This window comes from Bufo bufo, chromosome 10, assembly GCF_905171765.1.
Source record: "Bufo bufo chromosome 10, aBufBuf1.1, whole genome shotgun sequence".
Taxonomy (NCBI): Eukaryota; Metazoa; Chordata; class Amphibia; order Anura; family Bufonidae; genus Bufo; species Bufo bufo.
In genome coordinates this window covers 144,388,390-144,416,388 of record NC_053398.1, presented here as the reverse complement: position 1 = coordinate 144,416,388, position 27,999 = coordinate 144,388,390, and the positions used below count along the sequence as shown (strand labels likewise).

General features: G+C 47.1%; 1 protein-coding gene across 1 annotated transcript; it reads left to right on the top strand.

Annotated features, from left to right (window-relative positions):
• The first annotated feature begins 38 nt into the window (after positions 1–38).
• LOC120980426 (AFG3-like protein 1) lies at positions 39–27,999 on the top strand. The gene is made up of 16 exons (XM_040409533.1): positions 39–256; positions 2,759–2,846; positions 4,669–4,769; positions 5,047–5,196; positions 6,939–7,007; positions 7,112–7,236; positions 11,996–12,266; positions 13,998–14,135; positions 14,243–14,396; positions 15,219–15,326; positions 17,042–17,167; positions 17,273–17,383; positions 17,706–17,821; positions 25,439–25,639; positions 25,730–25,924; positions 27,124–27,999. Exons 1-16 carry the CDS (start codon positions 158–160, stop codon positions 27,319–27,321), a joined length of 2,250 nt encoding a protein of 749 aa, XP_040265467.1. The 5' UTR covers positions 39–157; the 3' UTR covers positions 27,322–27,999.

Sequence of the window (27,999 nt, the reverse complement as noted above, 5' to 3'; positions counted from 1 at the left end):
GGGAACACTAAAGAACCGGCTTTGAAGGCCCCCAAGGTGTGTCCACTCGCTGCCTGTCCGGAATGCTGCTCTCCGATTGGCTGGAAGTTGACAGGCGCCTTTAGGAGCCGAGCAGCTGCTAGTTTCAGTGACATTGCCTCAGCCCCATTGCAGTGAGATGAGTGCCGGGCTCGGACGCCTGTTCTCCTCCGGGGTTGTGCGATGTTGTCGGGCCGGCTGGTGGCGGGGTCTGTCCTGCGGGGCCGGGGCACGTCAGGTGAGGAGGGGGTGGGGTGTGTGCTGCCTCCTGCCGGACTGCTCAGGATGACAGACTTCGTGTATACAATATTCTGACATACTGTGTGTTTCAGCTCCCCACCAGTCTAGCGATCTCTGCTTGCTGTCATTGAATGGGAACGTTCTAAGTTAGGTCCAGAAGCTGAAACTTGTACAGCTGAGGGTTTGCTACAGTTATTATTATTTATTATTAAAGCGCCATTCATTCCATAGCGCTGTACATATGATAAGCGGTGCACATACATAATACAGACAATTGCACTAATCATAAACAAGACGAGTTACAGAAGGATAGGGGGCCCTGCCCGCGAGGCTTACAATCTACATGGTATGGGAGAAGGACACCGTAGGTGCAGGTGAAGCGAGTCATGGCGGTATAGAGGCAGCAGGGTCACTGGTTGTAGGCTTGTCTGAAGAGGTGGTTTTCAGGTTTCTTTTGAAGGATTCCACTGTAGGGGAGGGAGGCGTTGCACCGTATGAGGGAGGCCACAGAGAGGTGTTGCACCGTATGAGGGAGGCCACAGGCAGGTGTTGCACCGTAAGGGGGCGGCCACAGGGAGGCGTTGCACCGTATGAGGGAGGTCACAGGGAGGCGTTGCACCGTATGAGGGAGGCCACAGGGAGGCGTTGCACCGTATGAGGGAGGCCACAGGGAGGCGTTGCACCGTATGAGGGAGGCCACAGGGAGGCGTTGCACCGTATGAGGGAGGCCACAGGGAGGCGTTGCACCGTATGAGGGAGGCCACAGGGAGGCGTTGCACCGTATGAGGGAGGCCACAGGGAGGCGTTGCACCGTATGAGGGAGGCCACAGGGAGGCGTTGCACCGTATGAGGGAGGCCACAGGGAGGCGTTGCACCGTATGAGGGAGGCGTTGCACTGTATGGGGCAGTGAGGTCACGGTTATGGACAATCGAGGGTTACTCACTCACTGGAGGAGAACCCTGGGCAGGCATGCGACAGTGAAGGAGAGGCTGACACAAAGTTCCTCTGGGGCACACTCTGTATGTAGGGACCAGGCCTGATGGTGGATGAGGTGCCCTGGATGTTGCGGGTGTTTTGAGTGCCTGGGGAAAGGTCCCTTTAAGGATCGTGACGCCAGTGCCTGTAACGGTGGCACACCGGTTTCCAGTAGCAATAAGTGAGGTACACAGGTGGTATAGAGCTAAACTTAGACTCAGGAACTTCAGGCTGACTAGGCTACACTTCTAGCCACCTAGACTGAACTAACTCTCCCCTGTCTGGGCCTACCTATTTGTACTCAGGGCTCTCTAGCTCCCTCTAACGTCTAGGAGGCTGAACTACACCCTAACAGGCCTGACACCCAGATAACACAGGGAAATGCACATTAAACATCACATTAATGCAATAGACGTGTTAACCCTTGTGCAGTGCCCAGCTTTACCTAGTGGGACACTACATCTGTATGGGAGCGGTCTGCTGTATGATGCGGTGTCCCTCTGTACGGGAGCGGTCTGCTGTATAATGCGGTGTCCCTCTGTACGAGAGCGGTCTGCTGTATGATGTGGCGTCCCTCTGTACGGGAGCGGTCTGCAGTATGATGCGGCGTCCCTCTGTACGGGAGCGGTCTGCAGTATGATGCGGCGTCCCTCTGTACGGGAGCGGTCTGCTGTATGATGCGGCGTCCCTCTGTACGGGAGCGGTCTGCTGTATGATGCGGCGTCCCTCTGTACGGGAGCGGTCTGCTGTATGATGCGGCGTCCCTCTGTACGGGAGCGGTCTGCTGTATGATGCGGCGTCCCTCTGTACGGGAGCGGTCTGCTGTATGATGCGGCGTCCCTCTGTACGGGAGCGGTCTGCTGTATGATGCGGCGTCCCTCTGTACGGGAGCGGTCTGCTGTATGATGCGGCGTCCCTCTGTACGGGAGCGGTCTGCTGTATGATGCGGCGTCCCTCTGTACGGGAGCGGTCTGCTGTATGATATAGTGGTCTGATGCAAACCGGACCAACAGGTGTCAAGCTTTTCACCTCGGTCCGGTCGATTTGTTTGTCCAGCAAATACGGTAGACGTAGAGCTTGGACGCAATGTGCACTCTTTCTAATTCTGACCCCCCCCCCCCCCCCCCCCCCATCCAGAGAGGCAGTACATACTCCTCCTGATATCTGCCTAAAAACTGGGATTTAGGGCCCTTTTACTTTCAGCAAAGTTAGGGCTCATGCACACGACCGTGCGGAAACTGAATGCCTACGGCCCGCAAAAAAAAAAACAGAACGGACACAGGAAATACGTTCTTGTGCATGAGCCCCTTATAGCTACCGAAGGTTGGATCCCCATTTCATTTTCTTTTACGACCTGACTGGGGGTTCTAAAAAAGCACAGATATTAGAATTGCTGAATAATGAAAAACTGAAGTATATTAGTTGCAGGCTTTCAGGGCATGCTGAGAGTTGTAGTTGACTGCTGCTCTAAGGGAATCCTATATTTATTTATTTTTCTGCCATTTGTTATTTCTTCTGTTGCAGTCTCTGAGAGGAAGCCTGCTATTACACCAGCATCTCCAATGGAGGCCGTCACCGACCTTATCATTTTTGGGCTCCAAGCCCTCTAGAGGTAGGTGGCCTGTGGTGACGGATAAATATTAGAGGCTTTTAAACATGGCTGCTTTCTTCCAGAAATGGCGCTGCAGCTGTCCACGGTCAGGCGATGCCGCTCAGCCCTTTAGAAGTGAATGTGGCCGTTCTGCAGTACCACACACAACCTGTGGACAGGTGTGGTGCTGTTCTGGGAGAAAATGCAGCTGTATTTTTAAACCTTTGACAACCCCTAAGGCTACTTTCACACTAGCGGCACGGACCTCCGGCAGGTTTTTCCGTCGGGTGAACAGCCTGTCGGATCTGTCCTGCCTCTAGTGAACATGTGCCCCCCGGTCTGCCGCTCCATCCCTATTGACTATAATTGGGGCTGAGGCACGGCGTGAGGCTGCCGGAATAAAACTACGACATGTCCGACATTTATTCCGGCAGCCTCTCGCCATGTGCTGCCGGAACTCCGCCCCACCCCCAATGGGGACGGAGCTGCAGTCCAGGGGCACACGTTCACTAGCGGCAAGACGGATCCGACAGGCTGTTCACCCGACGGAACAGCTTACCGGAGGCCCCTTTCAGCACTGCTGACCGGCCTGAACTTACAGCACTGCCGGGGTCACGTAGCATTATATTGATTTATGATGCCTTGAAACCCTTAGGCCCCTTTCACACGGGCGAGTATTCCGCGCGGATGCGATGCGTGAGTTGAATGCATTGCACCCGCACTGAATCGGGACCCATTCATTTCTATGGGGCTGTTCACATGAGCGGTGATTTTCATGCATCACTTGTGCGTTGCGTGAAAATCGCAGCAAGCTCTATTCTGTACGTTTTTCACGCAACGCAGGCCCCATAGAAGTGAGTGGGGCTGCGTGAAAATCGCACGGTTTTCACGCACGGTTTCTAGGAGACGATCGGGATGGAGACCCGATCTTTATTATTTTCCTTTATAACATTCTGAATACAGACTGCATAGTACAATAGCGCTGGAGGGGTTAAAAATAAATAAATAATAATTTAACTCACCTTAATCCACTTGATCGCGCAGCCCGGCATCTCTTCTGTCTTCTTATTTGCTGTGTGCAGGAAAAGGACCTGTGGTGACGTCACTCCGGTCATCACATGATCTTTTACCATGGTAAAAGATCATGTGACGGACCATGTGATGACCGGAGTGACGTCACCACAGGTCCTTTTCCTGCACACAGCAAATAAGAAGACGACAGACGAGAAGCCGGGCTGCGCAAGCAAGTGGATTAAGGTGAGTTAAATTATTTTATTATTAACCCCTCCAGCGCTATTGCACTATGCAGTCTGTATTCAGAATGCTATTATTTTCCCGTATAACCATGTTATAAGGGAAAATAATACAATCTACAGAACACCGATCCCAAGCCCGAACTTCTGTGAAGAAGTTCGGGTTTGGGTACCAAACATGCTGATTTTTCTCACGCGCGTGCAAAACGCATTACAATGTTTTGCACTCACGCGGAAAAATCGCGCATGTTCCCGCAATGCACCCGCACATTTTCCCGCAACGCCCGTGTGAAATAGGCCTAAGGGTTACCCAGCATCATAGATCAATATAATGTGGTGTGACCCCGGCAGTGCTGGAAGTTCAGGCCGGGTGCCTCGCTGCAAGTCCGCAGTGAGACACTCGCTCGTCTGAAAGGGGCCTTAATCTTCTCCTTGGCTCCACACTAAGCTCTACCCCAGTAGAAGGAACTTCAAGCAGCTGATCAGCAGTTACTTGCTGATCGCGGGATTGTTTGCCTGCAGCCTTATTTCTCGTGCTCTCGTTTTACTCTGAAATTGTCCTTTAATACTGGACTGCATCTCCATTACAGACGAGGCAAAAGAACCAGGTTCCCAAGGCGGCGGTGGGAACAACAACAGGAAAAAGGATGGAAACTGGAAAGAACCCAAGTGGTGGCAGCGAGTGCAGAAGGTGCGTGACCACAAGCAGCTTATCGGGATACTGTGTAAAGAAACTCGCATAGATGTGCACTGGTGGGAGTCAGAGAAGGGGTCAAAGTGGCCATTAACGTCACTGGGAGCCGCGCTGCAGTTACCAGCTTCCTCCACTATACAATGGATGGAGCTACAACGAGCGCAGCGTCGGACCGCTGTCTGTCTGATGTTGATGGCCCGAGGAGATATTGCGGAGAGGGGTGTTCTCTCCAGGGTATATTAACCTTTCTTCACTCTGACTTGTGTGTCTATAGGGTGAGTTCCCATGGGATGATAAAGATTTCCGCAGCCTAATGGTCCTCGCAGCCGGAGTGGTCACTGGATTTGCAGTGTTTTACTTTAAAGATTCAGGCAAGGAAATAAGTTGGAAGGAGTTTGTCCATCTGTACCTGGAAAGGGGGCTGGTATGTGACCTTGTGAAATGTGTTGTTGATGTATGCTTCTATTTTCCTGTGCAAAGATGTAAATAAGCGGCTGCTAGACGCACTGCGCCATTTACCTCTCCTAGAAACAAATTAAAATATCCCCCCGCCCATCCCCTGTTTGGGGCTGTCGCAATACAAATCCGATTTTTGGCCGATCTTTAAAATTGACAGAACCCTCTAATAACTGATTTATGTGAGCAGCATGGGCGGACTGGCCATAGACCCTACAGGGAAATTTTTTATTTTTTTTTCCCACTGGCACATTAAAGGCTATTTCCACCTTTTGGGGGCAATTGTTTTTTTTTTTAAATATTGCATTGTACTCATAAAAAAAAAAAAATAATTATAATCTTTCAATTTATTAAAAATGTGGAGCCCTTTTCCCTGTACAGGGCTGAGATGTTCTAGTAGCAGAATCTGAATTTTCTCTCTGTTCCGTCAGCCAGCTCACCTGACGGGCTCCATATCTCTGATCTCTGACCTTTTTATAAACACTTATTATAGCTCAATCCTTATCTTACTGGTAAGAATGTGGTTTGAAAATGGCACCGATTACCCAATGAAAGAGCGTTGAAACGATCGTTTATTGGGCAATCAAGATTTTTCAAGCCTGTATTACACTAAGCGATCGGGCAGGCGACTGTCAGGAGGGAAGCCTTCCTTTCCGGCAATCGCCTACTCGTCAGCGGAGGAGACGGCTTCTATTACATGCAGCGATCCCCTCCACAGTATGGGGAGCAGTGACTGCTTATGCCATCGCTTGTCCCCATTCTGAATCATTGTTTGCCGGCAGCAGATCGTGATTACACAGCACAATCTGCCGCCGACAAACAATGATTTTTAAGTATGCTCAGTATGGGAACAAGCAATGGCATTAGCGATCACTGCTCTCCATACTGTGGAGGAGATCACTGCATGTAAATGTGACTACTCCACTGACGAGCAGGGTATTGTCAGGAAGGAACGCTTCTGTATGGGAACAAGCAAATGGCATTAGCGATCACCGCTCCCCGTTCTGTGGAGGAGATCGCTGCATGTAATAGCAGCAGTCTTCTCCACTGACGAGCAGGCAGTTACCGGAAAGGAACCACTTCCCTTGCCTCCCATCGCCTGCATGATGGCATAATGTAATACAGGCTTTAGTACTGTATTACACACATTGCTAACGAGTGTTACGGCGAACTGTCGCTAGCGATGTTCTGGCCGGCCATCGGCCGGTGTAAGGCCGTTCTCAGATGAGCGAGTGTCGCGCTGCATTATGTCAGTGTTATCCGATATATTCCAGACCTCTAAGGGTTACACAGCATCATAAATCAATATAATGCAGTGCGACCCGGCAGTGCTGGAATGTCAGGACGGGAGCGGCACTGCGAGTTCGGAGTGTGACACTTGCTCGTCTGAACGCGTGAGTGTTTATGACCTCTCAATAATTTAGAGATAAGGGTTATTAGATGAGGGCACAAAGTGACAGTACCAGTCACACAGCTAGAAAAACAGTTTTGTGACAGAACGGCTCAATATTTTTAATAAAGGCCAATTGAAATATCGATTTTTAGCCTAAAATGAGTAACATGCAATCTTTTTTTTTTTTTTTTTTTTTTTTTTTTTTTTTTTTAAAAGCCTCCGAAGGTGTTCATAGCCTTTAAGCTAATCTAGGGTTTGTTCAAGTTTTTAAACGATCGCTTTTTGCTCATAGCCGTTCGTTTTTCTATTCACTGCAGGTTGATCGCCTAGAAATTGTCAATAAGCAGTTTGTCCGAGTGATTCCTGCACATGGGGCCTCTGCGGAGGTAAGTGATGGCGCGCGGTATTGCCTTCTCCACACTGGCTCCGTAATCCCTTTATATAAGCGTCCTAGTAAAATGCGTGACTGCGCGGTCCTCGTGTGTTACAGGCACAAGCTTGGTTTAACATCGGCAGCGTGGACAGCTTTGAGCGCAACCTGGAGATGGCGCAACAGGATCTGGGGATCGAACCGGCTGAGCGCATCGCTGTTGTGTATACCGCTGAGAGTGATGGGTGAGCTCATAGACTGGTTGAGTGTGTGTGTATATCAATTCTGCATCATTATATACGGATAAATGCCTACAAGGCCCCATTCACACGACTGTATTTCTGGTCTGCATCTGATCTGCATTTTATTGAGGATTGGATGCAGACCCATTTCAGTGGGCCAACATAAAATCCGCATCTGTATGTCCATTCCGTAGTCTTGCAAAAAAAAGATAGAACATGTCCGTTTTGCGTACAAGAATAGGCATTGTTACCATGGGTTTGCAACATGGACATCATCCGTATTTCTTGTGGATCCACATTTTGCAAAATACATACGGTTATGTGAATGCACCTTAAAGGAAAAGTACAATTAACCTCTCCCTTATTTGAATTATGTTCAGCTGCGCAGCGATGTGTATCAGAGCGCTTTGAGGTGTAGGTTCTTTAATAATATGGCCACGTGGGACTGAAATGCTGCACAATTGCGAGCATGTGACAAGTCTGCAGCGTTTTACAGTACCAGCAAAATGGATGACATTTTAAGAAATAATGCACACGAACTATAGATCAATCTGCTCAGCTCCTCCTGCTCTATAACACGCTGCCTGCAGATTACATGGTGACAGGTTCTCTTTATATATAATCTGCTCAGCTCCTCCTGCTCTATAACACGCTGCCTGCAGATTACATGGTGATGGGTTCTCTTTATATATAATCTGCTCAGCTCCTCCTGCTCTATAACACACTGCCTGCAGATTACATGGTGACAGGTTCTCTATATATATATAATCTGCTCAGCTCCTCCTGCTCTATAACACGCTGCCTGCAGATTACACGGTGACAGGTTCTCTGTATATATAATCTGCTCAGCTCCTCTTGCTCTATAACACGCTGCCTGCAGATTACATGGTGACAGGTTCTCTTTATATATAATCTGCTCAGCTCCTCCTGCTCTATAACACGCTGCCTGCAGATTACACGGTGACAGGTTCTCTTTATATATAATCTGCTCAGCTCCTCTTGCTCTATAACACGCTGCCTGCAGATTACATGGTGACAGGATCTCTCTATATATAATTTGCTCAGCTCCTCCTGCTCTATAACACACTGCCTGCAGATTACATGGTGACAGGTTCTCTTTATATATAATCTGCTCAGCTCCTCCTGCTCTATAACACGCTGCCTGCAGATTACACGGTGACAGGTTCTCTCTATATATAATCTGCTCAGCTCCTCCTGCTCTATAACACGCTGCCTGCAGATTACACGGTGACAGGTTTTCTGTATATTTAATCTGCTCAGCTCCTCTTGCTCTATAACACGCTGCCTGCAGATTACATGGTGACAGGTTCTCTATATATATATATATATATATATATATAGAAACTTCAAAGAAGAGGCAGCACTCCAGAGTATCAGTAAAAACGACCCACTTTAATTCCCCTGTGCAACGTTTCAACTGCTCCTTGCAGTCTTTCTCAAGCATAACATTCAGTGTCACAGCATATATTTATACCCACAATCCTTAGTGAGTTGATTGACAAAGTGATTAACAATAACATGATCAATACCATATAAAACATACAAATTCTTTACAAGATCATCTGTGAAATCCTGACTTCATCTCATACAATAAAACCACCATTTTATACATCGTAAAATTTCATGAATCATATGTAAATAATACCATATTCATAAAGTGCCTCGTGCTTTCAATTAACATGATCACCTGCATGTGCTAATTTTGCGGTCAATAGGCCGCGTGGTTTAAAAACTTACAGCATGGAGTAAGATGATGGCGGTAGCCGTCTCCGCGTCCCCATACCTCCACCGCGCATGCTCCATATCTTGGCAACCGGTGTCCAAACTCCCAGGCCGCGCTCAATTGACGTCAGCCATGACGTTCGCACCAGCCGCCAAGCCCCGCCCCCGAAGCCTAGTGATGCGGGAGAGCGCATCCGTGTCCGGCCCCCGGGTCACATGACTAGTCATGGGAACCGTAGCCTGGCAACAGGAAGACGCTCACCCCTAATACACAACAGCCTCCAGAGTTGGGGAGAGCCGAGCGGTGAGGTTTGTATAAGGGGAAATGGAAGCCACATATGAGAAGTCATTGGGTTGTCAATAAATCCTAATTGAATTCTTCATACTAAGTGATTATTGTAAATACAAGGATATCAAGCCATAAATATCGGAGGGTATAATCCTATATAGGGCTTACTTATTATGGAGAATAGGGTGTGTGGCATACATGGACATCTCACAAAGTGATACTCCATGCAGACCCGCAGGACCACAGGGTGCTGAGCGTTTTCACACCCTTCCCCTGTAGCCTACATCCACCCCCCACATCTCCACAATTCGTAAATTCCTCCATTCATGACTCATCCATTTCATAAGATGTAAAGCCATAACTCCAACCCTATTCTCTCATGGGGCCTCCTTGAACGATCGCCATCATCTTCTTCCGCCGCAATAATATACTTGAAATATAATAGGATCCCTTTCAGAGTAGAATCATTCTGAAAGTATAAAGAGAAAAAAAGTATAAAGAGAAAAAAAGAAAAATTAATTAATTAAAATGCCAGACACCAAGGGTGATCACATAACCAAAAGAGCCAGAGGAAAGTAAACCCCCAGGGGATCATGAGCAAAAGAAAAAGAAAAAACTCCAACAAACTACATTATATTCCATTTAAAGTCCACATTTAGGCCCTGTGGTTTGAGTGACTGTAGGCGGTGAATCCATCGCAATTCCCGTTGTTTAAGAGTAACTGTGCGGTCACCACCTCGTCTGCCTCTTTGGACCTGATCTATGATCATACATTTTAGATCTTTTTCCGTATGACCAAGTTCTACAAAATGCTTTGGAACCGGTAGATCCAGTCTTTTACGTCTTATCGAGAAGCGATGGTTATTCAGACGTGTTTTCATGTCACATGTGGTCTCCCCCCACATAGAGGAGGCCACATGGGCATTTCAGTACATATATGACATACGTGCTATCACACGTGAGATAGTGACGAATATCATATTGTACCCCAGTACCTGGATGTATGAACACATTACCCTTCATCATATACGTACAATTCACGCATGTGAGGCACGGGAAACATCCCGTCCTTCTTGTGCCTAGAAATGTTTGTACCTTCTTCTTGGTAGGGACATCCGCCTTCACCAGCCTATCACGTAGATTAGTTGGCCGTCTATATGAAAGGAGTGGAGGCCTAGCTAATAATTCAATCTTGGGAAAATTGCTCTGCAGGATAGGCCAATGCTTTTTCAATATATTGGCTATGTCCTTGCTCTGCTCTGAGTATGTTGATACAAATGGGATCTGTTTTGCTTTCAATTTCACTTTATTTCCCTCCTCTTTCTGTGGGAGCTGTATTCTCCTTAGATGTTTTTGGAGATTTCTTTGTGGGTACCCTCTTTGTCTGAATTTGTTGACCATCTGTCCATATCTTACAGGCAAGTTTTCCGGATCCTGCACGATTCTCTTCACGCGCAGTAATTGACTGCGCGGTAAGGACTCGATACAGGGTCTAGGGTGACAACTAGTATGAAGAATTCAATTAGGATTTATTGACAACCCAATGACTTCTCATATGTGGCTTCCATTTCCCCTTATACAAACCTCACCGCTCGGCTCTCCCCAACTCTGGAGGCTGTTGTGTATTAGGGGTGAGCGTCTTCCTGTTGCCAGGCTACGGTTCCCATGACTAGTCATGTGACCCGGGGGCCGGACACGGATGCGCTCTCCCGCATCACTAGGCTTCGGGGGCGGGGCTTGGCGGCTGGTGCGAACGTCATGGCTGACGTCAATTGAGCGCGGCCTGGGAGTTTGGACACCGGTTGCCAAGATATGGAGCATGCGCGGTGGAGGTATGGGGACGCGGAGACGGCTGCCGCCATCATCTTACTCCATGCTGTAAGTTTTTAAACCACGCGGCCTATTGACCGCAAAATTAGCACATGCAGGTGATCATGTTAATTGAAAGCACGAGGCACTTTATGAATATGGTATTATTTACATATGATTCATGAAATTTTACGATGTATAAAATGGTGGTTTTATTGTATGAGATGAAGTCAGGATTTCACAGATGATCTTGTAAAGAATTTGTATGTTTTATATGGTATTGATCATGTTATTGTTAATCACTTTGTCAATCAACTCACTAAGGATTGTGGGTATAAATATATGCTGTGACACTGAATGTTATGCTTGAGAAAGACTGCAAGGAGCAGTTGAAACGTTGCACAGGGGAATTAAAGTGGGTCGTTTTTACTGATACTCTGGAGTGCTGCCTCTTCTTTGAAGTTTCTATAACCATATTTGACCGAATTGCCTAAGGTCAGAGGATTCTGCACCCGATTACATCTACAAGTGCTGCTGCTTTTTCTTTGTATTGTATATATGTGTATATATATATATATATATATATATATATATATAATCTGCTCAGCTCCTCCTGCTCTATAACATGCTCCATGCAGATTACATGGTGACAGGTTCTCTTTATATACAATCTGCTCAGCTCCTCCTGCAGCTCAGACACCGCCTCACCATGTCAATTTATGCTGTGGAATTCCACCATGGATTTCACCCTTTGCAATGCAGAGGGGGAAATTTGCAGCGAATCCACCTGCAACCGATGCTGATTTTGCAGCAGATCCACAGCAGATTTTTTTTTTTTCAAAAATGAAGTCTGAACATAACCTAAAACCTGCCGTCTACATTGGATTTTTCCTGCCTAACATGACTTGTGTTCTTCTACAGATCTTTCCTCTTGAGCCTCATTCCCTCGCTGCTCATCGTAGGATACATATTTTATAGCTTGCGGAGAGGAATCATGGGCTCTGTCCGCGGAGGGAAAAGTAGTGGGATATTTGGCATGGGAGAGACGACGGCCAAGATGATGAAAGGAAACCTTGATGTCAGGTTTCGTGATGTGGCTGGATGCGAGGAAGCGAAATTGGAGATAATGGAGTTTGTGAATTTCCTCAAAAACCCCAAACAGTATCATAATTTAGGGGCAAAGATCCCTCGGGTAAGAGAACATGGAGAAGTGGGAATACCGCCATACAGGGCACAGCAGTACACGCTCGGCAATCTTCTTGGCGATGGATACAGATTTCTGGCCTCTGTTTTTCTCATTCTGCATTAAGAGCGAGGCGGATCCTAAATGGCCTCCCTTAATGTGGAATAACTCAGACAGTCGCTCGTTTTAAAGAGGACCTTTTACGGGTCCAGACTTTATAAACCAAGTATCAGGGTGTGTAGGGCATACAGCGTGGATCTAATAGCGCTGAACATTTTTTCTGGGTGCCGCTCCGTTCGCCCCCCCGCTGTGGCCCCCGTTACATTCTCCCGCCCTGTATGCTAATTTTTGCAGCGGTGCAATGAGGAGGAGACTCAGTCTTTCTCTGTGGGTGTCCCCTTCTCCCCTGGCTGTAGCGCTGTCCAATCGCAGCGGAGAGCGTCACAGCCAGGGAGAAAATAAAAACTCTCCTCTGCTGCGATTGGACAGCGCTGCAGCCAGGGATAAGGAGACGCCCACAGAGAGAGACTGCGTCTCCTCCTCATTGCACCGCTGCAAAAATGAGCATACAGGGCGGGAGAATGTAACGGGGGGCCACAGCGGGGGGGCGAACGGAGCGGCACCCCAGAAAAAAAATACTAAGCGCTAATAGATCCACGCTGTATGCCCTACACACCCTGATACTTGGTTTATAAAGTCTGGACCCGTAAAAGGTCCTCTTTAATGATTGATGGGTTTTAGGTGCAATTCCCCCCCCCCCAGTACTGAAACGCATCCCATTAAAACATCGTCTAAACTCATTTCTGTTCTCGGGGCTTTGGTGGAAATGGCTTGATTTAAAAAGTAACTAAACCTTTGCATCAAATTTTTAATATGATGTCCCGAATGCCCTAAAAAAACCTTTTTCTAATATATTTTATTTTTTAATTTGGTATTTTTCTTAGTCTTTTCCCTACCTAAAGTGCACTACTGTGCGCTTAAAACTCGGCGGTGTACGGAGTGTGAAATTTATGAATGGGGCAGTAGCGCACGTCGCTTGCTCCTGCCTGTGCTCCCTGGATGATTACTAACTCCTGGCATAGCACATGGGTACCCTGTCACTATGTACTATGCCAGGATGAGCGGAGCGGCTCCTGCTTCTGCATGTCAGCGCTTAGCGGAGCAGGCAAAAGCAGGAGCCGCTCCGCTCGGCTAATCCTGGCATAGTACATGTGTGGAGAGCGCTATGCCAGGAGTTAGTAATCCTCCAGGGGGCACTGGCAGGTGCAGCAATGTCGGCTCCTGCCCGTACTCGCAGCGCTGCTGTGGCCCTATTCATAAATGTCACACTCCGTACACCGCCGAGCTGTCAGTGGTGAACGGAGTTTAAGTGCAGAGTGAATGCTGCACTTTAGGGAGGGAAAAGACTAAGAAAAATAATAAATTAATAAATAGAGCAGGCATGCTCAACCTGCGGCCCTCCAGCTGTTGTAAAACTACAACTCCCACAATGCCCTGCTGTAGGCTGTTTGGGCATGCTGGGAGTTGTAGTTTTTTGAAACAGCTGCAGGGCCGCAGGTTGAGCATGCCTGAAATAAAGTATATTAGAAAAAGGGACCTCCTCTACTGGCCAGAACTGGAATGGTGAGAAGAGGATTGTGTGGTTGCCCATTCATTTGGTAGGCTTGGACGAATATGTGGCAGATTCTAAGCGTTTAGCCTAGCTGTGTTAACCCTAGCTATCTCTATTAACCTTAATAGGGGGCAATGCTCACTGGACCCCCTGGTACCGGCAAGACCCTACTTGCAAAGGCAACTGCAGGTGAAGCCAATGTACCTTTTATAACTGTGAATGGATCGGAGTTCCTGGAAATGTTTGTTGGCGTTGGCCCAGCCCGGGTAAGTTCATAGCTGAGGGGAGGGGGGGGGGGGGGGGGGGGCATGCCGAAAACCTTTTCAGACTGTTTGACTTACAATGGCCTCTTACTTTCCTCATGGTTCTGTAGGTGCGGGACATGTTCACATTGGCTCGTAAGAATGCTCCTTGTATTCTCTTCATCGATGAGATCGATGCCGTTGGCAGGAAACGAGGGCAAGGGAACTTCGGAGGCAACAGTGAGCAAGAAAACACCTTGAACCAGCTGCTGGTAGAAATGGATGGTAAGTAATAATCGCATAGATTGGCGCAACTTGCAGTGGGATTGATGGAACTAACAGTGAAGTCTCCTCAGCTTGGAGCCCCCCGCAAAGCCTTCAATACAGCAGCCGCAATAGTGAATGGGCCATTTAAAACTGACAATGTGTGTTTTACGTATCCGTGTTTGTTTTATTAAGCTAAGCCTAAAGGCCCCCCACACATTATACTATTGTTGGCCACCGTCTTTGGGCAATCTAATGTGAGGAAGGAGTTCCTGACTCTGTCTGGGGAAAGAAGGATCAGATGCTTTGAACTTCAGCACCCAATCATTTCTGTTCTCTTTGGAGATGAGCCCACACCAGAGGTGTCCGACAGCGGCTTTCTCCTCTCTCCCCATTGAAAACACGCCGAGCATGTATGTGTATGGGGGAGACGGCCGACGGCTTTGGAAGGTGTATGGACACCTTAAATGTGAAAGTCTCCAACTTGTGGTTCTGCAACCGTTTCAAAACTACAATGTCCAAACGTGACGGACAGCCTGCAGCAGTCTGGGATGCTGAGAATTGTGGTTTTGCAGCTGCTAGAGAGCCACAGGTTGGAGAAGACTGGAATCGACCTCCCTCCCGACAATCGCTTGCTCAATACAGGCTTTACCGCCAGCGTGGCGAGAAAGGGGTAGGTTCCTGACGGGAAAACTGCTGCAGTAGAACTTTAGTATGCATCTGCTTTGTCAGGGCATGCTGAGAGTTGTAGTTCTGCAACAGTTGGCGAGGCTCATGTTTGAGACATCCAGTAAGTTATCCAGACTTTTTCCCGATTTCTCATAGTTTTTTCCTGCTCTCTAGGTTTTAACTCTGACACAAATGTGGTGGTCTTGGCAGGCACCAACCGCGCCGATGTCCTGGATCCGGCCTTAATGAGACCAGGGCGATTTGATCGGCAAATCTTCATCGGTAGGTGAAAAGTCGTGAAGGGCGAGCGGATTATAGACATCTGTTATCTAATATGTCGGTGATTACTTTCCTCTAGTAAATGCTGCAAGGACATCGGACATCACTCAGCCTTGGCTTATACATTTCACAACTAAATAGTTTCCGATAAATACTAAGGGAAAACTTTTTTAGTAGTGTTTTTTTTTTGTTTTTTGTTTTTTTTTTTCTCCCTAGACCGTAATAGTTTAAACCCATAAAAATGAGGGATCCCTTTTAAAATGCTGAATTTTCCAGACTATAAGAAACACTTTTTCAAATTTAGCAAAAAAAAAAATCCCTGTGTTGTTGTAGTCAGAAGTCAGGGGAGCCCAATAGCAGCCGGAGACTAGAGCCATCTTGTTTCAAAGGTAAGAATCTAAGCTGAAGGCCTCATGTACATGACTGTATTTTCGGCGTGCATCCGATTTGGATTTTTTTTTTTGCGTATCGGATACGAACCCATCATTTTAAATGGGGCCGCAAAAGATGCAGAAAGCTGCGATACAGCCAGAGAGGGGACCTGCCGGCTGCGATACGGCCAGAGAGGGGACCTGCCGGCTGCGATACGGCCAGAGAGGGGACCTGCCGGCTGCGATACGGCCAGAGAGGGGACCTGCCGGCTGCGATACGGCCAGAGAGGGGACCTGCCGGCTGCGATACGGCCAGAGAGGGGACCTGCCGGCTGCGATACGGCCAGAGAGGGGACCTGCCGGCTGCGATACGGCCAGAGAGGGGACCTGCCGGCTGCGATACGGCCAGAGAGGGGGCCTGCCGGCTGCGATACGGCCAGAGAGGGGACCTGCCGGCTGCGATACGGCCAGAGAGGGGACCTGCCGGCTGCGATACGGCCAGAGAGGGGGCCTGCCGGCTGCGATACGGCCAGAGAGGGGGCCTGCCGGCTGCGATACGGCCAGAGAGGGGACCTGCCGGCTGCGCCAGTTTCTGTTTTAGAAAAAATAATAAAAGCGTCAACTCATCCAGCAAAAAAGAAGTCCTTTATTTAGCTCCATTGACAGAAAAATTTCCGGGGCCAAGCAAAAACAATTTTTTTACATGTTTTTATTGTGCAAAAATAGTAGGACATAAACGTGCACGTATTTGGTATTGCCCTAATCGTACTAACCCATAGATTAAAGCTGGCATGCAGGGTCGGACTGGGAACTTAAAGGGTCCTGGAAAAAACTTAAAAGTGGCCCCAATGTTGTAGGTGGGTCCAAATTGACAGAAGGCTGAGGGCAGGCTCAGCAATACTATAGTGCGACACCGAATACGATCCCAAAGAACCAAGTACCACCGTGCAGCACAAAATGCCTCCCCAGAAGCTGTTCCTCTGTGGTGGCCATGAATAGCTGCCACGTTCTGTCCTCCTCCTCCAGTGGTCTCTAAGATATGGCACAGGGGGCTTAAGAGATGAGATGTGAGCCACAGCACCAGGCCAGCCCTACCGTCAGCGTGCCGCCTGGACTTCCTCTAATAATGTCCCCAGTAGTATATACCCGGCCAGGGCTCAGGTGGCCCACCAGGAACATTCCCTGTAGGATCTGTGGGCAGTGCACCCCTGGTAGCATGTTACTTATGCTGATCTTGTATGAAATATTTTTTCCAATATTTTTCTTTTTTTTTTTGTCTAAAAAATGATGATTTCCACTTTTTATTAAACATGGCTTTAAGTCTTTTTTTTTTTTCTCTCTCTCCAGGCCCCCCTGATATTAAAGGACGGGCCTCCATTTTTAAGGTTCACTTACGCCCTTTGAAGTTGCCTGAGAGCCTCAACAAGGATGACTTGTCTCGGAAGTTGGCTGCTCTGACTCCGGGATTTACGGGTGAGGACATCACCCTATTGGAGACCAGAATATCTCGTGGAATGATTCGCTCTCCTCCTCCTCCTCCTCCTCCTTCTTCCTCACCTATGATTTCCGATGTTTCAGGTGCTGATATCGCCAATGTCTGCAATGAAGCGGCTCTGATTGCAGCGAGACACCTGAATGAGTATGTGGTGGAGAAGCACTTCGAGAGCGCCATTGAGCGCGTCATTGGAGGTGAGCTAACCTTTGTATTCCACATTCATTGTAATAATCCAGTAGGGTTACGGACTCTCTCGGCGATGTGGATCCTGTGCATGGCCGCCCCCGGATATAGTTGTGGCAGACGCTCTCTGTGCTCAGTCGGTGTCGATGAGGACCACTTTCAGCGCAATGTCAGGTAGTGATGCTGTGAGACGATGAGTAGTCCGTGGCAGGTTAACATCCAGTGTAGCAAGTCACTGCTGGGCGGGTTTGGCGCACTTTTAGAACTTCTCCATGAACATACATCACGTGGCATCTGACCCGGACAACCCTTGTTACATCCTTTTGCTTTCAGGCCTGGAGAAGAAGACGCAGGTCCTTCAGCCAGACGAGAAGCGGACAGTGGCGTACCATGAGGCTGGACACGCAGTGGTTGGCTGGTTCTTGGAGCACGCAGACCCTCTTCTCAAGGTGACCTTTACATATGACTTATTAGACGCCTCTTCACGTTCATTAACCCTTTACTGTGAATGCTCCGATTCCCTCATGATGCATATTAAAGGCTGTGTGCGCGCTGAGTCTGAGCCTTTCATTGGAGGTTATGCAACAGGAGGGTTTTTTGATGTAAACCTCACAAGGAAGGCCCTGATCTTTGCCATTGGTTTTCTGTGGATGCTCATTGTATAGGAATGTGACCCCTTTTTTTGGCGCCGTCAGGTGAAGTGAGCCCTGTGGATATGTTTGTATCTACTGGGTGCTTTTCCCAGCATAAGGGCTCATGCACACGAATGTATTTCCGTTCCGTTTTGCAGACTGGATACGGAACCATTCATTTCAATGGGTCAGCAAAAAAACAAAAGTTACTCCGTGTGCATTCTGTTTTTTGTATTTCCATTCCACAAAAAAATAGAACAAGTCCTATTATTATCTGCATTACAGACAAGGATACGACCGTTCTATTAGGGGCCGGCTGTTCTGTTCCGCAAAATGCAGAATGCACGCGGACGTCGTCCGTATTTTTTGCGGACTGCAAAATACATAGTCGTGTGCATGAGCCCTAAGGCTCTGACGCTGTGTGTACAGATCATGAAGGTGTAAGTTCCTAAGGTTTTGCAGCCAATCTTCCGATAGCCGGATCCCTGTTCTCATTGTGTTGTCAGTCTCCATTTTTAAAGGGATTCTGTGAGGTGTTTTTATTTTATTTAGCAGGGGACAGTGTAAAAAGTAAAGGGGACAGTAAAAAACCTTTCTCACTTTTAGGGTACTTAAACAGTTTTCCGATATTGAGTTCCGTCCTAGGGGCTCAATACCCGAAAAGAACTGATCAGTTTTATCCTAATGCTTTCTGAATGGAGAGCGATCCGTTCAGGATTCAGCAGGACGTCTTCAGTTCAGTCACTCGTACGGTATTTGGCCGGAGAAAATACCGCAGCATGCTGCTGTATTTTCTTCGTCCAAATTTCTGGAACACTTGCCGGAATGCATTAATGCAGCATCCCGGCACCAAGTGTTCCGGCAAAACGGATCCAGTTTTCTGGTCTGCACATGCGCAGACCTTTTTAACCTCCTCAGGACCGCCGTACGCAGGATTGCGTCTTTGCGGCGGCCCTGCTCTTCTGGGTGGATGCGCCGGCGCGTCCTCTCGCGAGACGCGAGATTTCCTGTGAACGCGCGCACACAGGCGCGCGCGTTCACAGGAACGGAAGGTAAGAGAGTGGATCTCCAGCCTGCCAGCGGCGATCGTTCGCTGGCAGGCTGGAGATGTGTTTTTTTTAACCCCTAACAGGTATATTAGACGCTGTTTTGATAACAGCGTCTAATATACCTGCTACCTGGTCCTCTGGTGGTTCCCTTTGTTTGGATCGACCACCAGAGGACACAGGTAGCTCAGTAAAGTCCCACCAAGCACCACTACACCCCCCCCCCGTCACTTATTAACCCCTTATTAGCCCCTGATCACCCCATATAGACTCCCTGATCACCCCCCTGTCATTGATTACACCCCTGTCATTGATCAACCCCCTGTAAAGCTCCATTCAGATGTCCGCATGATTTTTACGGATCCACTGATAAATGGATCGGATCCGCAAAACGCATACGGGCGTCTGAATGAAGCCTTACAGGGGTGTGATCAATGACTGTGGTGATCACCCCATATAGACTCCCTGATTACCCCCCTGTCATTGATTACCCCCCTGTCATTGATTACCCCCCTGTCATTAATTACCCCCCTGTCATTAATTACCCCCCTGTCATTAATTACCCCCCTGTCATTGATTACCCCCCTGTCATTGATTACACCCCTGTCATTGATCACCCCCCTGTCATTGATTACCCCCCTGTCATTGATTACCCCCTGTCATTGATTACCCCCCTGTCATTAATTACCCCCCTGTCATTAATTACCCCCCTGTCATTGATTACACCCCTGTCATTGATCACCCCCCCTGTCATTGATTACCCCCCTGTCATTGATTACCCCCCTGTCATTGATTACCCCCCTGTCATTGATTACCCCCCTGTCATTGATTACCCCCCTGTCATTGATTACACCCCTGTCATTGATTACCCCCCTGTAAAGCTCCATTCAGATGTCCGCATGATTTTTACGGATCCACTGATAGATGGATCGGATCCGCAAAACGCATACGGGCGTCTGAATGAAGCCTTACAGGGGCGTGATCAATGACTGTGGTGATCACCCCATATAGACTCCCTGATCACCCCCCTGTCATTGATCACCCCCCCTGTCATTGATTACCCCCCTGTAAAGCTCCATTCAGATGTCCGCATGATTTTTACGGATCCACTGATAGATGGGTCGTATCCGCAAAACACATACAGGCGTCTCCCTGGAGCCTTCTAGGGGGGGTGATCACCCCATATAGACTCCCTGATCACCCCCCCCTGTCATTGATCACCCCCCCCTGTCATTGATCACCCCCCCCTGTCATTGATCACCCCCCTGTCATTGATCAACACCCTGTCATTGATCACCCCCCGTCATTGATCACCCCCCCTGTCATTGATCACCCCCCTGTCAGGCTCCATTCAGACATTTTTTTGGCCCAAGTTAGCGGAAATTTTTTTTTTTCTCTTACAAAGTCTCATATTCCACTAACTTGTGTCAAAAAATAAAATCTCACATGAACTCCCCATACCCCTCACGGAATCCAAATGCGTGAAATTTTTTAGACATTTATATTCCAGACTTCTTCTCACGCTTTAGGGCCCCTAGAATGCCAGGGCAGTATAAATACCCCACATGTGACCCCATTTCGGAAAGAAGACACCCCCAGGTATTCCGTGAGGGGCATATTGAGTCCATGAAAGATTGAAATTTTTTGTCCCAAGTTAGCGGAAAGGGAGACTTTGTGAGAAAAAAAAAAAATATATCAATTTCTGCTAACTTGTGCCAAAAAAAAAAAAATTTCTATGAACTCGTCATGCCCCTCATTGAATACCTTGGGGTGTCTTCTTTCCAAAATGGGGTCACATGTGGGGTATTTATACTGCCCTGGCATTCTAGGGGTCCTAAAGCGTGAGAAGAAGTCTGGGATCCAAATGTCTAAAAATGCCCTCATAAAATGAATGTGGGCCCCTTTGCGCATCTAGGCTGCAAAAAAGTGTCACACATGTGGTATCGCCGTACTCAGGAGAAGTTGGGGAATGTGTTTTGGGGTGTCATTTTACATATACCCATGCTGGGTGAGAGAAATATCTTGGTCAAATGCCAACTTTGTATAAAAAAATGGGAAAAGTTGTCTTTTGCCGAGATATTTCTTTCACCCAGCATGGGTATATGTAAAAAGACACCCCAAAACACATTCCCCAACTTCTCCTGAATACGGCGATACCACATGTGTGACACTTTTTTGCAGCCTAGGTGGGCAAAGGGGCCCATATTCCAAAGAGCACCTTTAGGATTTCACAGGTCATTTACCTACTTACCACACATTAGGGCCCCTGGAAAATGCCAGGGCAGTATAACTACCCCACAAGTGACCCCATTTTGGAAAGAAGACACCCCAAGGTATTCCGTGAGGGGCATGGCGAGTTCCTAGAATTTTTTATTTTATGTCACAAGTTAGTGGAAAATGATGATTTTTTTTTTTTTTTTTTTTTTTTTTCATACAAAGTCTCATTCCACTAACTTGTGACAAAAAATAAAAACTTCCATGAACTCACTATGCCCATCAGCGAATACCTTGGGGTCTCTTCTTTCCAAAATGGGGTCACTTGTGGGGTAGTTATACTGCCCTGGCATTCTAGGGGCCCAAATGTGTGGTAAGGAGTTTGAAATCAAATTCTGTAAAAAATGACGAGTGAAATCCGAAAGGTGCTCTTTGGAATATGGGCCCCTTTGCCCACCTAGGCTGCAAAAAAGTGTCACACATCTGGTATCTCCGTAATCAGGAGAAGGTGGGGAATGTGTTTTGGGGTGTCATTTTACATATACCCATGCTGGGTGAGAGAAATATCTTGGCAAAAGACAACTTTTCCCATTTTTTTTATACAAAGTTGGCATTTGACCAAGATATTTCTCTCACCCAGCATGGGTATATGTAAAAAGACACCCCAAAACACATTCCTCAACTTCTCCTGAGTACGGGGATACCAGATGTGTGACACTTTTTTGCAGCCTAGGTGGGCAAAGGGGCCCATATTCCAAAGAGCACCTTTCGGATTTCACAGGTCATTTTTTTACAGAATTTGATTTCAAACTCCTTACCACACATTTGGGCCCCTAGAATGCCAGGGCAGTATAACTACCCCACAAGTGACCCCATTTTGGAAAGAAGAGACCCCAAGGTATTTCGTGATGGGCATAGTGAGTTCATAGAACTTTTTATTTTTTGTCACAAGTTAGTGGAATATGAGACTTTGTAAGAAAAGAAAAAAAATCATCATTTTCCGCTAACTTGTGACAAAAAATAAAAAGTTCTATGAACTCACTATGCCCATCAGCGAATACCTTAGGGTGTCTACTTTCCGAAATGGGGTCATTTGTGGGGTGTTTGTACTGTCTGGCCATTGTAGAACCTCAGGAAACATGACAGGTGCTCAGAAAGTCAGAGCTGCTTCAAAAAGCGTAAATTCACATTTTTGTACCATAGTTTGTAAACGCTATAACTTTTACCCAAACCATTTTTTTTTTTACCCAAACATTTTTTTTTTATCAAAGACATGTAGAACAATAAATTTAGAGCAAAATTTCTATATGGATGTCGTTTTTTTAGCAAAATTTTACAACTGAAAGTGAAAAATGTCATTTTTTTGCAAAAAAATCTTTAAATTTCGATTAATAACAAAAAAAGTAAAAATGTCAGCAGCAATGAAATACCACCAAACGAAAGCTCTATTAGTGAGAAGAAAAGGAGGTAAAATTCATTTGGGTGGTAAGTTGCATGACCGAGCAATAAACGGTGAAAGTAGTGTAGGTCAGAAGTGTAAAAAGTGGCCTGGTCTTTCAGGGTGTTTAAGCACTGGGGGCTGAGGTGGTTAAAAAGGCAAAAAAAATAATAATTACGGATGACACTGGAGAGACGGATCTGGTGTTTCAATGCATTTGTTAGACTGATCCGGATCCGTGCTATCCGTTTGCACACTGATTTCTGGATCTGTGTGGAACTGTCTGCCTGCCGGATCTTCACAACGCAAGTGTGAACGTACCCTTAAAGCGCTCCTGTCCCCACCGGGCCTGCTGTAGTCATGAGCCATTCATCATTTCTGTCACTGCTGCAGACAAGTGGTTGGCTGCAGTGGTCAAGTGACGTCATCACTGTAGGCCCAATGGGGATCAGAGTGGTGGGACACCGAGCAGAACGTTTTAAAGGTGAGTAAGAGATGTGTGTATATATATATATATATATATATATATATATATATATATATATATATATATTATAATTTTTATTTTATTTTTTTAATAACCCCTTTAACCACCTCAGCCCCCAGTGCTTAAACACCCTGAAAGACCAGGCCACTTTTTACACTTCTGACCTACACTACTTTCACCGTTTATTGCTCGGTCATGCAACTTACCACCCAAATGAATTTTACCTCCTTTTCTTCTCACTAATAGAGCTTTCATTTGGTGGTATTTCATTGCTGCTGACATTTTAACTTTTTTTGTTATTAAGTGAAATTTACCGATATTTTTTTTTTTGCAAAAAAATTACATTTTTCACTTTCAGTTGTAAAATTTTGTAAAAAAAACGACACCCATATATAAATTTTTCTCTAAATTTATTGTTCTACATGTCTTTGATAAAAAAAAATGTTTCGGTAAAAAAAAAAATGGTTTGGGTAAAAGTTATAGCGTTTACAAACTATGGTACAAAAATGTGAATTTCCGCTTTTTGAAGCAGCTCTGACTTTCTGAGCACCTGTCATGTTTCCTGAGGTTCTACAATGGCCAGACAGTACAAACACCCCACAAATGACCCCGTTTCGGAAAGTAGACACCCTAAGGTATTCGCTGATGGGCATAGTGAGTTCATAGAACTTTTTATTTTTTGTCACAAGTTAGCGGAAAATGATGATTTTATTTTATTTTTTTCTTACAAAGTCTCATATTCCACTAACTTGTGACAAAAAATAAAAACTTCCATGAACTCACTATGCCCATCAGCGAATACCTTGGGGTGTCTTCTTTCCAAAATGGGGTCACTTGTGGGGTAGTTATACTGCCCTGGCATCCTAGGGGCCCAAATGTGTGGTAAGTAGTTTGAAATCAAAATCTGTAAAAAAATGGCCGGTGAAATCCGAAAGGTGCTCTTTGGAATGTGGGCCCCTTTGCCCACCTAGGCTGCAAAAAAGTGTCACACATGTGGTATCTCCGTACTCAGGAGAAGTTGGGCAATGTGTTTTGGGGTGTCATTTTACATATACCCATGCTGGGTGAGAGAAATATCTTGGCAAAAGACAACTTTTCCCATTTTTTTAATACAAAGTTGGCATTTGACCAAGATATTTATCTCACCCAGCATGGGTATATGTAAAATGACACCCCAAAACACATTCCCCAACTTCTCCTGAGTACGGGGATACCAGATGTGTGACACTTTTTTGCGGATCCGATCCATGTATCAGTGGATCCGTAAAAATCATATGGACATCTGAATGCAGCCTTACAGGGGGGTGATCAATGACAGGGGGGTTATCAGGGAGTCTATATGGGGTGATCAGGGAGTCTATATGGGGTGATCACCACAGTCATTGATCACCCCCCTATAAGGCTTCATTTAGATGTCCGTATGTGTTTTGCGGATCCGATCCATGTATCAGTGGATCCGTAAAAATCATACGGACATCTGAATGCAGCCTTACAAGGGGGTGATCAATGACAGGGGGGTGATCAATGACAGGGGGGTGATCAGGGAGTCTATATGGGGTGATCACCCCCCTGTCATTGATCACCCCCCTGTAAGGCTCCATTCAGATGTCCGTATGTGTTTTGCGGATCCGATCCATGTATCAGTGGATCCGTAAAAATCATACGGACGTCTGAATGGAACCTTACAGGGGGGTGATCAATGACAGGGGGGTGATCAGGGAGTCTATATGTGGTGATCAGGGGTGATCAGTGGTTCATAAGGGGTTAATAAGTGACAGGGGGGGTGTAGTGTAGTGGTGTTTGGTGCTACTTTACTGAGCTGCCTGTGTCCTCTGGTGGTCGATCCAAACAAAAGGGACCACCAGAGGACCAGGTAGCAGGTATATTAGATGCTGTTATCAAAACAGCGTCTAATATACCTGTTAGGGGTTAAAAAAAAATCGCATCTCCAGCCTGCCAGCGAATGATCGCCGCTGGCAGGCTGGAGATCCACTCGCTTACCTTCCGATCCTGTGAACGCGCGCACCTGTGTGCGCGCGTTCACAGGAAATCTCGCGTCTCGCGAGATGACGCACGGATGCGTCCAGGAGGAATGAATCAACCACCTTCCGGACGCATCCGTGCGTTAGGCGGTCGGGAGGTGGTTAAGGAGAGTTGGTGTCATAATTGTGTTTTAAATGATAAGCATCCACAATTTCCAGAACCGTTGAATGAGCACACGGACAATCCTCTCTCGTTTCATCCACTAGGTATCGATCATTCCTCGAGGCAAAGGCTTGGGTTATGCACAATACCTCCCCAAAGAGCAATATCTGTACACCAAGGAACAATTATTTGACCGCATGTGCATGATGCTGGGGGGCCGTGTGGCGGAACAAATCTTCTTTGGTCGCATCACGACCGGGGCACAGGATGATCTGAAAAAGGTCACGCAGACGGCGTATGCACAGGTGCGGACAACGTAAATGACAAGGTCTACAAAATGTCGCCGTGTCACTAGTTGTAGATTTTCTGGAACTTCTAGCTGTTTGTCCTTGCAGATTGTGACGTTTGGAATGAGCAAGAAGGTGGGTCAGGTGTCCTTTGACCTTGGACGTCAGGGGGAAATGATTGCAGATAGACCCTACAGTGAAGCCACTGCGGAGCTCATAGACCAGGAGGCGCGGGACCTCATCCATTCTGCCTACGAGAGAACCGTGGAACTGGTCACTCAGTGCAGGGAGCAGGTGGAAAAGGTAAAGGGATTCCTCATCATCACTTCTGTGCATTGAGCAGAACTGCGTTTTTGTGCGTAATCGCTGTCCAGGTAAGTGGTGTCGAGCGAACTTGTGTCGAAAGTTCGGGTTATCGAAGAATCCCGTTGTGGATACCGCTACCACGGACCTTAACGGAATTAGGAATCCATAACGGGATTCTTCGATGACCCAAACCTGAACTTTCAACACAAGTTCGCTCAACACTATACGTGAGCCATGCGCGCTGATGTCGCTTCCAAACTATAATTATCATCATCATCCATCGTAAGCATAATTACCATGCTTCCCTTGAATAGAAGCGATGAAAGAGACTGGTAGAGTTCATCGATGAGGTTGGTTGAGAGGAGATCATCGGCGGTATATTTACTGGCATATACCTCTGATGGAAGGCTCCGACATATGTCACTGTATGCATATGTTGCCCGTTGAGTCCAGAGATGTCCCTCTGTAGAACTGTGCAATGTTTGCCATTTTAGCTGACGCGCAAAAGCCAAAAGGACGCGCTTCTGGCTGTCGTTGGGTGAATGGAGCCATATACACCAAGCCTTAATCATCCAGCCATGGCTCTAACAATCCTTTCCAGCCCCATATAGCAGTGATGGCTAACCTCCGGCACTCCAGCTCTGGTGAGACTACGACTCTCAGCATGCTTCACTCATTTCTATGGAGATCTGAGAACAGCCAAGCAAGTGTCCATCTTGGGAGTCGTAGTTTTACCACAGCTGGGGTGCCAGAGGTCAGCCATCACTGCCATATATCATACACACCTAGTAGATAACGCTACAGGAAATGGCACTTATCATGTATAGAAAGTTTAGTACAAGGCCCTTACTAATGTATTGTGATTCTCCATATTGCCTCCATTCATTTTTCCATTGCATTATACACGGTTCATAGATAGGATGTGGCCGGGAGCTCCCACGACGGTCCTGGCTACCAGAAGAGGGGCCGGCACTTTTTCCTGTAGAGTGCATGCACGACCACCACTGCAGGGTGGTCGTAACCATGGAAACGAGCAGTGTATACTGTGATGGGGGCGAGGGGGGCAACATGGAGAATCACAATACATTAGTAAGCGCCTTGAATTAACTTTCTCTACATGATAAATGCCACTTGCCGAAGTGAAAGGACCCCCTTTTAAGACGCAAGCGACCAGTCGTATTATTTGCCACCAACAGGTTGGGAAGCTGCTGCTGGAAAAGGAAGTCTTGGAAAAATCGGACATGATCAACCTGTTGGGTCCCAGGCCTTTCCCAGAGAAGTCGTCCTACGAAGAGTTTGTAGAAGGGACGGGAAGCTTTGAAGAGGACACGTCATTGCCCGAAGGGTTAAAAGACTGGAACCAAGAAAAGGCCGAGGACACGACAAAGCCGTAAAGCAGCACTTACCTCATTCTCTGACCTCTGAGTATATTACTCAGATAATCGGGGACACCAAGAAAACAATGGGCCAATTTCTACTACGCAGGACCACGCCGTCAGTGCCTCAACATCCGGAGGACTTCAAGCAGGGAGACTGTATAGGAAGCCATTTTGGTCAGAAGACTTGCTTCTCTACTTGCATAAATGATTGCTGCGCCCTCCGTGCTCAGTCTCTACATCGGAAGTGCAATTTATTTTTGTCGTTTCCTGCCACCTTCCAACATGGCTACCGGAGGGCACCTAGTCGCACTTTGGTTCCACTCAGTAGGTGGCGCTGTAAGTCTACGCAGTGAAGCCTCTTTGAGATGACCACCTAGAATGGGGTGGCCTTCGGTGTGACGATGGCCAGCATGCATCATCTATGGCACAAGAAATCTGGTCTTCTCAAAGAGGTGGTCCTGTGGAGAGGTCTCTGGTGCAGAATACTCTCTAAACACTCCAGTATCTTCATGCTTCTTGTTACTATTGGAGGTTTTGGGGTGTTAGGAACCAAACCCATCATTTTACCTAATCCTGAAAGGCTCTGTTACCGTCTGATTTCCATATCCGAGCAGTTTTTATATTATTATTATGTCATCTACAAAAGATAGGCGTTAAAGGGGTTTTCCGAGACTTTTATATAGGTCATCAGTA